At 51.7% G+C, this 10896-nt stretch overlaps 1 protein-coding gene across 3 annotated transcripts in view; it reads right to left on the reverse strand.

The window, feature by feature from the left end:
- Positions 1-10896, reverse strand: part of CUX1 (cut like homeobox 1) — a 365928-nt gene that overhangs the window by 15995 nt on the left and 339037 nt on the right. Inside the window, exon 25 of one of the 3 annotated variants that reach the window (XM_049638798.1) lies at positions 1871-10896. This exon is cut by the window's right edge and continues 12 nt beyond it. The exons of the other annotated variants lie outside the window; for them this stretch is intronic. Within the exon in view, the coding sequence (XP_049494755.1) occupies positions 10590-10896 (307 nt within the window). The 3' untranslated portion in view covers positions 1871-10589. Of the gene's footprint in view, positions 1-1870 lie in introns of those variants that run through there. 3 annotated transcript variants of the gene reach the window in all.

Consider the following 10896-nt stretch of genomic DNA (forward strand, 5'->3'; position numbering starts at 1 on the left):
CCCCCCCCCCCCCCCCCCCCCCCCCCCCGAATCGCAGTCCCTCCTCTGCCTTAGGACCTGGCAGTTTGCAAAACGAGTCAGGCCGACCAAACCACGGGCAACAGCAGTTTTGCTTAATTAAATCTCCCTTTAAAAGCACCTGGGGAGACTTTCCGGGTTAAGAGATTTTGTGCCAAGTGTTTTTTTTTTTAATTTTTTTACATTTTACATTTTAATTTAGTTACCAGATCTTTGAAGGGGGACGGGGCATACATAAACTAGCAATCTGCTAAAAGTCGCAGATAATGTTAGCTGAATCAGACTTCAAGTTTGTCAAAGTCAGACGGACAGAGCTCTGTTGGTTTTAGGCACATTTCTCCCATCTGTGGGGGCAGACATTTGGGGACAGTTCTAGATGCGCTCAGGTCCCTGAGTGACCACATGAGGCTCAGGGCTGCCGGCAGTGCCTGGCCTTGGTGCGGGACCGTCTTGTGCTGGGGGGCTCCTCCCACTGGAGGCAGGATCGCTGAGGCTCCTGTGTCACATTAGGAGCGTCTCATTCCGAAACCTACAAATTAATGCACGACAAACTAATCACGCCCCCGCCCCCTGTCACACATGGGTGAGGAATGGCAATTCTTTTCCAACCTTCTAGATTTCAAGATCAGAAACCGGCCAACTCTGCGGAGCTCTCTTGCCTCCAGCCTCGAGCGCTGGCTGGAGACCCCTTCTCAGGAGCCCGATCATTCCAGAAACCCACAGACATCATTTCCTCCTTCCTCTTCCCACTCACTTGCTCGCATTAACCAGTGCCCCTGGCTTATCCTTCACGTCGCGATTCAGGGACAAGGCGAGAGATCCCCACAGAGCAGGCAAAGCCAGGCCACTGGCTGAGTGCTGGCTGCTCTGAAGACGTACCTGGCCGCGGCCCTGGGGCCCCTGAGCCCCACTTACTGGGCTGCTACCATCAGCCTAGTGCCTCGCTCAGCACTGCCGACTACCATTCCTGGTCCTCAAACAGCAAGGGTGACAACAGCAAGCGGGGACGCAGACCCGGATGCAGACCCGGTGGAGAGCAGAGAGCGGGGCCAGCTGGTGCGCAGAGCCCCGCGCATCCTGCCCCACGCCAGGTTTCTGCTGACACCTGCCATCGGGGACACTGGGAGGCGGAGGGATGGCAATACTTTTTTTGTTTCATTTTAGAGAGACAGAGAGAGAGCACGAGCGGGGGAGAGGGGCAGAGAGAGAGAGAGAGAGAGAGAGAGAATCCCAAGCAGACTCCACACTCAGCAAGGAGCCCAACGCGCGGCACGATCCCACGACCCTTGGATCACGAGCCGAAATCGAGAGCCAGACACTCAACCTACTGAGCCACCCAGGCGCCCCCGGAATGGCAGTCCCCGAGGTGCCCTTTGGACACAGAATGACAGTGTTTGCTGCTTCTCCTCAGGCCGGGGCACTTTAAATAAACACAACCCACACATTCTTGTGTTTGTATAAAAGATATTTACTTCAATTATCACACCTAGGGTGCTAGTGAATAATAATAATACATGGTGTGAGTTTCATACAGTGATATTGCTTCTCCATATCATATAGGGACCGTTGTACAGTGCTGAGAACAGACATCGTATGGCTAACCAAAGACAGAAGGGACGACGTCGAGGGGCCGACGGGTGCCTCCCCCACCCCCACGCCAGCTGGATCAACTTTTGACTCTTAATGTCCAAAACAAATAGCAAGAAAAAAAAAATGTTACCAGAGATGGGTCACAGCAACACAACAGAGGCTTCTCAAAGCTATTTGTACAAAAACGACGCCTTTTTTTTTTTTTTTTTTCTTTTTTGTTTTTTGTTTTTGTTTTTGGTCAATCGGGTCATTTGAGGGATTTAAAAAAAAAAAAAGGTCTGTGATTGTATTAACAAACGAGCTCTAAAAACATCTAAGACTTAGTGCGTTACAGAAAATATAAAATACTGCTAAAATGTAAGACACCACGATACACTGGGGGGTGGGGGTGGGGGGGGGAGCTGAGCTTATGAAGAGTTTTCCGGAAGAAGTCCGCCACTCTGCGAGCGAGCTTGTCTTGTGCTGTGTTAGTAGTCTGGGCAGGAGCGTGGTGCTCCCCGCTCTCGCGGCAAGTAGTTATTGCACATTGCAAAGAGCTAGGTCTTACTCAGTGGAAAGGGACGTGGGGAAACCCACCTTTTCTGCTGCTTTTTTTCCCCCCACTTGTATTTGCTAACGAGTTGTTCTCAAACGCGGTAAAGAGTTTTGCACGAATCCTCACGTCTCCAAAATGCACAGCATTTTCTGAGGGGTCTCGGTGGGACAGGAGAGGCCCGTTTTCCCCAGGAAAGAGGCAGAAAACGGCTCAAGAGAGAAATGCATAGACTGATTCGAGAGAAATGAGAACTCTTTGGGGCGCGGGGTGGGGGAGATGGGGGTGGTTATTTCGTCGGAGGGCTTTCTTTCAGAGATGAGGACAGAATCAGGACCCCCGACAATTTCAGAGAAGGGAAGTCATGGCACAGAAAGCGAGTCGGAGTTGGGGGGGCCCTCTGGGAGCGGGGGTCAGCCGCGCGGCCCCATCTGGACCTCGGCCTGGCGGGCAGCCCCCTTCTCCTGGGCCCCACCCCACCTTCACACCCGATTAGCAAGCAACGGGCTGTGTTAGGCTGTGTTACTCCCTCTAAGCTTCAGAGCTTCACCGCATTAAGCGGGGAGGGGTCCCCCCCCCACCTCGCTGGTGTGGGTCCTCAAGCCACAGCCGGACCAGAATACACTGTTGCTTCGCGAGATGCAAGATGGTTTTGACCAACTTTGTGTGCAAGGAAAACAACCACAATAACAACAAGAAAAGCCAACAGAACACAGCAACCCACGCGAGCCTTGCAAGAAACCGCTCTCTCCCTCGGAAGCCACAGTCTCGACCAGGCCGCTGCCGCGCCGCCCTCTCTGACCAGGGCTCACTGAAACTTCATGAACCCAGAAGTCTTAACCAGAGGCTCTAGGAGGCTTTGGGGAACTGAACTTTGCTTTTCTACGTCTCTGCAGCTCCTTGCACTGAGTGTTCTTCTTCAACTCTCTCATTTAAAAAAGTTAGACACGCGGAGACCGCTAGTTTTTGAGTGGCTACTCTGGACACAGATGTCTGATTCTGCTGGAGAAGCCCCCTCTGGCCCCCCAGTCAGATCCCCAGACCCTTCGGTTCTTTTGGGGACCGGGGGGCGGCGGAGGGGGGGGGAGAGGGCAGGAGGCAGAAGACAGTAACCACTGGAGTGATAGCAAAAAGCATTTATAACAACAACAACAACAACAACAACAACACAAAACAACAATACACTCCTGATAAGTACTTAAATGATTAACCTAACAATAAATAGAAGAGGATAGAAATAATTTTTTTTTTCTTCTCAAGGAAACATCCTTTTATAATTCTCCTCACGCACGCTGGCAGGTCAGTAGCAGTCAATCCATCTCAACAAGAAAAGGTTAAGTGCTGGAAGGGATGGCTGTGGTCTCACACTTGGGAGGGTTCTGAGCTGCTGGGTCACAAACACCGCCCCCCCCCGCCCCCCGCCCCCCCAGCCAGCGGTTCCAGCAGGTGCCCGGGGGGGCCCTGTGCACCTGCACACCTCGCTCGGTGGTAAGAGGCAGGCTGAGATGGGGGGGGTGGGGGGATGCTGGGGAGGCCTGTTTTCCCTTCAGTTCATGAACAAACGGAACTACAGTGAACATGCTCACCCACAACCTGAATCGTCCTGGTCTAAAGCTTACTTCGAGTTCATTTGGTGTGCAATACATTACCTCTTAAAAATGAAGAAAAATGATTTCTATTGCACAGAGCTTTTTACACATAGTCATCTACTTAAGTGCTTTCTGTTTAAAGCAAACTACAAAAAAAAAAAAAAAAAAAAAAAGGAAGGCGGGGGGGAGAAAAAGAAAAAGACAAAGAAGGGAAAATGAAAAGGGAGAGGAACTTTCAAACAAAAGCAGCCCCGTGCCACTTCGATGCATCTTGCTGAATGGTGTCTGGTTTCGCCAACGGAAGTCCCAACGCTTCCGTACACACTGTGCTTCTGATTATTTTTTCCATAGGGATGTAGCCGTGACATTGGGATATAAGGCACCTTTCCTTTCTGATCACAGAAAGCTTGATACATAGCATATAGCATTACTTTGTGGTAGAAATGAAAGCCTAAACGCTACAGAAAACGACAGTAACACAGACTACACTTAACATTATTGGAGAAGCGAAAATGATCCATGGAAAGCAACTCAAAGGTATTTTAAAAGGTTAATACCAGGGGGATGGGGAAGTGCACATTTCTGCATAGCCTAATGCCTTTCTCTCACTAGCCTTTTTTAGGATTCTTCGCCTACAATGCCCAACTTTTCAAGTTAGCATTCCGGAGGAGACTAGGCGCTTTGGAAATGTCTTGTTAAAGCTAAATGTCACTTCATGCAAAAATGAGAATGGAGATACCGCTGACAGCGTGGTCACGGTATCTTTGGAGGGGAGGTGGAGGAAGGGCCGCAGGGCCTGGGCAGGTGGGGGCAGGTCCCCTGAGAGGAGAGAGCCCGGGGAACCTGCCTTTCCTTCTTCCCTCAGCAGGATGAGGCTCCAGGGCTGCTGGGGCAGGGAACTCGGGCGGAGCTCATTTCCTGCCCAGCTCACTGCTCTCCACGCCCCTCCTCTGCCTTCCGGATTCACCCCCTGGGTTTGGGCCTCCACTTTTCAGCACATCTGTAAAGGGTTCACAGGCTGGATCTTTTCGGAACCTTCACTGGGAACTGGTTTTCTTCTCCTGATGGTTTTCATCTACAAAAAGGCAGAAACTGATGGGAATGGAAAGATTTTTGTCAAACTGGACCCTTCTCTCAGCAAACGTTCCGGGCAATGGGACTGTATCACGTTGGAGTCCCAGGCCACCACCTTGCCACTTGGGGTGGGAGCTCTGCCCTGGGTACAGGGGTGGGGGTGGTGGTCCCGAAGGCTCTCCTGTTGCCACCAAGGCGCAGACGAAACTACAAAAAGCACGGGGGTGGGGGGGGACTTCTAAGTGCGAGCTTTCCCGGCAGATGCGCAAGCAGGCGATCATGGCACAAATCTTTAGTTAGGCTCCCGAGTCGTTCCGGCAGGAGAATACTCTGGCCACCAGAGAGGGCGCACCCACATCTAACCGGCGGCTCAGGGAGCTGTTTTTGTTTTTGTTTTTTTTTTTCTTCCTTCCTCTGCACTGCATAGAAACTGGCATGTTCTTTTGGGAAGAGTCACGTGATTGAAGACTGGGTTTGTGGACTGGAGAACACCATCTCCTCTCCTGACCTTGAGAAGCTTCCGAAGGAGGTCTCGCGGTGGAGTTGAAATCAGAGCCTCCCTGTGCCAGAGACAATAAAGGCAGAGTTCCCCAACGCCAGGTAGGGATCCTGGGGAAGTGTCCTCACGTGGCCATGTAGGGGCAGCTCAGGGCAAGGGAAAAACGGCTTTGATGGAGCTCAACAGCTGAGCAGGAACGGACAGAAAGCAAAGGCAGGCCAAAGACAAGGCCCTCTGAGGCCCGAGACCGCCCCCGCCAGCAAAGGAAACAGCTGTCAGAGCGTCAGGAACAGGTGGAAGTCGAGAGAAAAAGCCATGTGCCTCGTGGAGCACAGCTGTCCGTCCATGTCGCGCTCACAAAAGAGAAGAGGGGGAAGAAGCCTGCCCGCCAGGCCGAGACACTCAGGAATGCCGCGCCTCTGGCTCTTTCCCTCTCTCCCGCGCCGGAGTCCACTCGGGCCTCGCGGTTCTGAGGGGCTTGGGGTGGGGAGTAGCATCGGGTGGGAGCACAGGTCAGTGAGGTAGAAGGGGACGGAGGAGGAGTGTGCTGACGAGGGAGGACATCCAGGGAGGGAAGCAGACCTCCCGTCCTTCCCAGGGAGGGAAGGGACGTGGCTAACCCGAACCTCGCCTTGCTACATCTCCCCCGCACGGCTGGCTTACTGGCCTCAGAAAGTGGGGGCTCGGGATGGCTAAGGGCGGACTCTTGTTTTTACAGGCCTGTCCAGAGGCGCCCGGCAGAGTGCATTTAAGGCAACGGCCGCTGTCCCCCAGCTCCAGGTGTAGCCGGTCACTAACACCGGTTCACTTTGTGCTAATCCCAGAAGGGCGTGCGTACACCCTACCCCCCGGCTCCTCTGCTACTTTCAGGGAGGTTTGTTTTTCTAAGGAGGAATGAGAAACATTGCATAGAATGTCAACAGGGTTCACTGATCACCGTGCCAGAGGGGGCAGGCGTTCAGGAGGAACCCCAGTTCACCTGCAGCCGGGAAGGCGCCGGCCTGTGGACTGAGCCGTCCGGTGACTCTTGTCCCGACCTCTTAGGGCACGACTGGGGCGTGATCTTAGGGCAACGAGCCGACACCAGAGCTTTCCCTCGGATTAGAGTACAACCTGCCTTCTGCTTGGTTTCCTCATGAGCCGCACGACTGACGTGGCTCCGGGCCGGTGGGGGGGAGCGGCGGTACATGGGGAGGGTCTCCCATGGCCAGAGAGAGCACAAACACTCAACCCCAAGCTCTGTAGCACTCTGGGTCTGGACCAGCAACCAGCGGACCCAAACGTCCACATCGGAGGGGATGAGCTTTAAATGGGGAGAAGAACGAAGATGCCGAAAAGGAGGAGACCGGGCAGGGAGGCACCTGTGCTTTGGAAGCACAGGGAACCGGCCCCGGGGAGGCAACCGTCATCTTTTTGCCTCAGTCACTCTCACAGACACAGCGGCCATGGTTTGACGGTGGTCATACGGGTCAAGATCCTGGCATTTCCTGGAGACTTCTCCAAGCCTGCATCCCGGGACAGTCTGCCGACCACGAGCCACCTTATGTTGTGATGTTCCTCACGCAGGTCGGCTCTGAGCATACTCGAGTTGAGCTGGATGGCTACGGCGATCCTTTCTGAAGATCAGTCTGGCGGACAGAGATCCCGGACAGGCCGACTGATCCAGAAGTTCAAGGCTGGCGGTCGCCCGGGAGCCAGACGGTGGAGGCGAGCGGGCACAGGTCTAGGACGGAGCCCACACGCCTTCCCCCTCCGATCCCACAAAGGGAGTGTGGCTGGAACCAAGGGTCAAGAGGCCGAACGCGAACGCGGATTTTACACCGAACCTCCACTTAGCCAGCTAAGTAATGGCAAAACCCTTAAGTTATGAACACTGCCTCCAATTAACAAAAAGAAGCCATTTAAAATGGCATAATGGAGCTTGTAATTAAGTGTTAGTGTTTTATACGGAACCGCTTTCCCCAGGGGAGAGGTACAAATCAGCTTTTTAAACTGATGGAGCGTAAAGAGGAGGTCGGCTGCCTGTGGGGGCTACAGCTTGGAATGCCAGCCAGCTGAAGGTAAGCCCCCCCCGGAGAGGATGCTGTTCAAGGCACTTGAATATTGCTTATCAAGATGAAAGATCAACCCTTAGACTCACACTGAGGTGCAACGAGGAGGGGGGACACTCCCCCGACCCCCTGACAGGTTTCTGTTATATAGTGGCAGCTCTTAGAAGTGTTACAGTGAAAGCTTAACACAAAAGATCATAGGGTTGGGATCACGATAAAAAAAATATATATAAATAGAGAAAAAATACAAACACAGAACCGCAAGCAAACTTTAACCAACTGATTGTATCGAGCACCCAGATGTAAGTCTGGCAAAAAAGGTAGAGCGGAAGTCAACATAAACCTAGTTTAAAAACCACCACCACCACCACCACCACCACCATCACCAAAACCCAACAAAAATGACTAAATCGCTTGGAAGAGCCAAAGTGGCTGTTTTAGACTGTTACTATTTGGCCACGAGGATGGACAAATCTATACTTTTTTCAATTCCCTCGGATTTAACGCCTTGGTAAATAACAGTCATGCCTTGAAAACTAAAACACTACCCTAATATTTCTGGTTAACACCCTGCTTTTCATTGCAATGAAAAATCAGATATTTAGAGATTCATCACACATGATGACACGATTCCCTCGAGGTTTTTGTGGAGAGGACACCACAGTACTGTCAGGGGCTCCGCTACTCACTGTCCTGGGGGGGGGGGTCACTAATGCAAACTCGCTCTTCTTAATGCACCTGAATCGAGCCAGATGTTAATCTGTTTCCCCTTAAGCTCCTCCATTTTGAATTCTCTTCTCACTGAACCAGGTATCAAGTTCAGAGATGATACGACCATCAAAAGGCAAATAGCCTGCCTCCCAGCCTCCTAGAGCCTTCTGAAAACTTCTTATTCATGAAAAGGCATTGTCTTTAGTGTAGTGACTCTTAAATTTGTGAAAACTTTAACTAAGTGCTGCAGATGCAGGTTAAAGGACTGTAAATGAACTACGTAATTTCTAAAACATCATGCAAGAAATGTGGTTTCACATCTTACAGTCAAAGTCCTACAAGTTAATTAATACAAGCACACTGAGGTGTAATAGCGGGGGCATACCTTGAAAATTATAACTCCCTCCCCCCCCCCCATCAAAAAAAAAAAAGGTAATATTAATTAAACTTAAGAAATAATGAATGCACCATTAAAATGCCATCCAAAGATGTTGACCTAAGACAAAGGTTTCAATGATACACAATACGGTCAAAAAGTTTTCAATCAGTAATATACAGTATGACAACTACATCTTGTAAATTATACCCAATACTGCCGGCAGTCTATCCCTCTAAAGAATATTTGCCCCTTTCATCCCTTCCTAACAATCAGATAATAAAATACAGCACCTATAAATAAGCAAAAAAAAATATATATATATACCGAAATCATCTATTGTTAGTTTAAAGATATGGCAATAAAGGAGTCTAAATTAGCAAACTTGTAGAAGCCATAACTGATAAAACAGCTTATTGAAAAAAGGTGGCAGTAATGCACTCTATGTGTGCACAGGTACTTAAGAAAATACACAGACGTATAAAATTGCACACACGCACACACGCACACTCTCACCCACCTCTATTCTCACGCGTATACACATAGACAACAGGAGGAATCAGAGACAAGTTAGACTTCAGGTTTGTACTTAGACTGCCCTACACTGTGCATAAAAGAACTGTTCCAAGAGGCAGAATGAATGAAGGGTCGATGGATGGTCTGGTCTGGAAGTGAAGAGCAACAACGTTTTGGTGGGAGTGTGGGCCATCTCTACAGGGGTGAGGGCAGAGCCCGGACTGCCACGTTCTCTCCGCTGCAGGGAAGGAAGCTTCCCACGACGGTCAACAGTCCTCAGTGCTTGTGGTGGGAAGAGCGGGAGAGAGAGAGAGAGAGAGTGCGCGTGCGCCAGAGCCTGCCGGGCCCGGGGAGCGGCGGCCCCTGGTGGGGCTCAGTCCATCAGGCGCCCGGGAGAGTGCTGAGAGGTGTGCTGCCTTCTGTGCCAAGGGAAGCCTGCTGACCACGCGGGGCGGGACCCCTGCGGCCCCCCCCTCCCCCCCAAGCTGCCTGCTGCCACCTCGGCGGCCCACTCTTTCCTCCTTCCTTTACACGCTCGCACGTGTGCGGACTCACCAACGCAGACGTAGACACCATAAATTAAAACAGAATGAACGGGGACATGCTACAGTTCTAACTTGTCTCCTAACCTCCGAGATATGAGGTCTGATCAGCGTGCTCTGCGGTTAGAGGTTAAAAAGCAGATTATAAAATACCTAGATTCGGATCTTTTCTTTTTGTCCTGATTTGGCCTAGAATGGAGTGTATTAAACAGACCCTGGCCAGCAAAAGCCCAGAGCCAGTTAAAGCTATGGATCATGTGCACTACATGTCAGGATTCTATTCACGTACAAGAAAACACTACGTCAGCTACCACAAAATCAGATCGTTTCCTGATGTGACTTCTCTTTCTGTTAAAAAATATGTGGAGTAAATGTGTTTTATTTTAATTCAAAGTTTCAAACGAGAAGATTCTTTACTTGAAAATATTTAGGAATCCAAACTAGTGTGTTTAGAGTCGGTTTGACTGTGCAATCTCTTAGTGGCAACTGAACAGCTACAAAAACTTTCTTTTTTTAATTTTTCTGAAAAATCCCCCCCCCCCCCCCCCCCCCCTTTTTTTTCCTGGTTTAAGAAGATAATAGTGTATTATCGCTCTGAAGCCATTAGATGGCAGATAAAAAAGCCCCCTTTTATATGTGGGTTTGATTTTTTTTTTTTTTTTTAAAGCCCACACGAAAGAGGAGGGCGCAAGGCAAAGCTGTAAGAGTTATTCCAGAACCTGTGGAAATCACTTAGGGCAATAAAAAAAACACTTCAGGGTACAAAAAAGCTCGACTACACATTTCCGTTTTCTTCCTTGAAAACACGACATAGATTGGGCTTAATGCTCCTTTGTTTTCTATATGCACCTTGGCCTATGGCGATTTTGCCCTGTGGCCCGCAGGGCGGTTAAGTGCGCAACACGGTCCAGGCCGCGGAGTCGGCGCCCGCCCCTCTGCCCGGCCCAGCCCTGCCCAGCTCAGCTCGGCTCGGCTCGGCCCAGCTCGGCTCGGCCCGGCTCGGTTCGGCCAGACCCGGCTTAGCTCGGCCCGGCCCGGCCCGGCCCGACTCTGCTCTGCTCGGCTCGGCGGGACGGGCGGGCGGCGCCCTCTCAGAACTCCCATTCGATGGGCTCCTCCCGGCTGGCGGCCTTCTCCAGGCGGTGGATTATGCTGTTCAAGTTCGCGGCCTTCTTCTTCCTCAAGGGGTTGTCTCGAGAGTCCCTGGCGCCCGCCGCCTCCGGGAGGCCGAAGAGGCTCTGCAGCGAGCTGGCCCTGCGGGCGGCCGCCGGCGCGCTGGTGCTTGGCAAAGCGGAACTCCTGTCGGCGCCGTCCCGGGCCCGGCAGGGGCCCTCCGCCGGCGGGGCGGCTGAGGTAGCGGCGTCCTCCCCGGCCGCGGGCGCGGCGGCGGCGGCGGCG

Source organism: Panthera uncia, chromosome E3, assembly GCF_023721935.1.
Source record: "Panthera uncia isolate 11264 chromosome E3, Puncia_PCG_1.0, whole genome shotgun sequence".
Taxonomy (NCBI): Eukaryota; Metazoa; Chordata; class Mammalia; order Carnivora; family Felidae; genus Panthera; species Panthera uncia.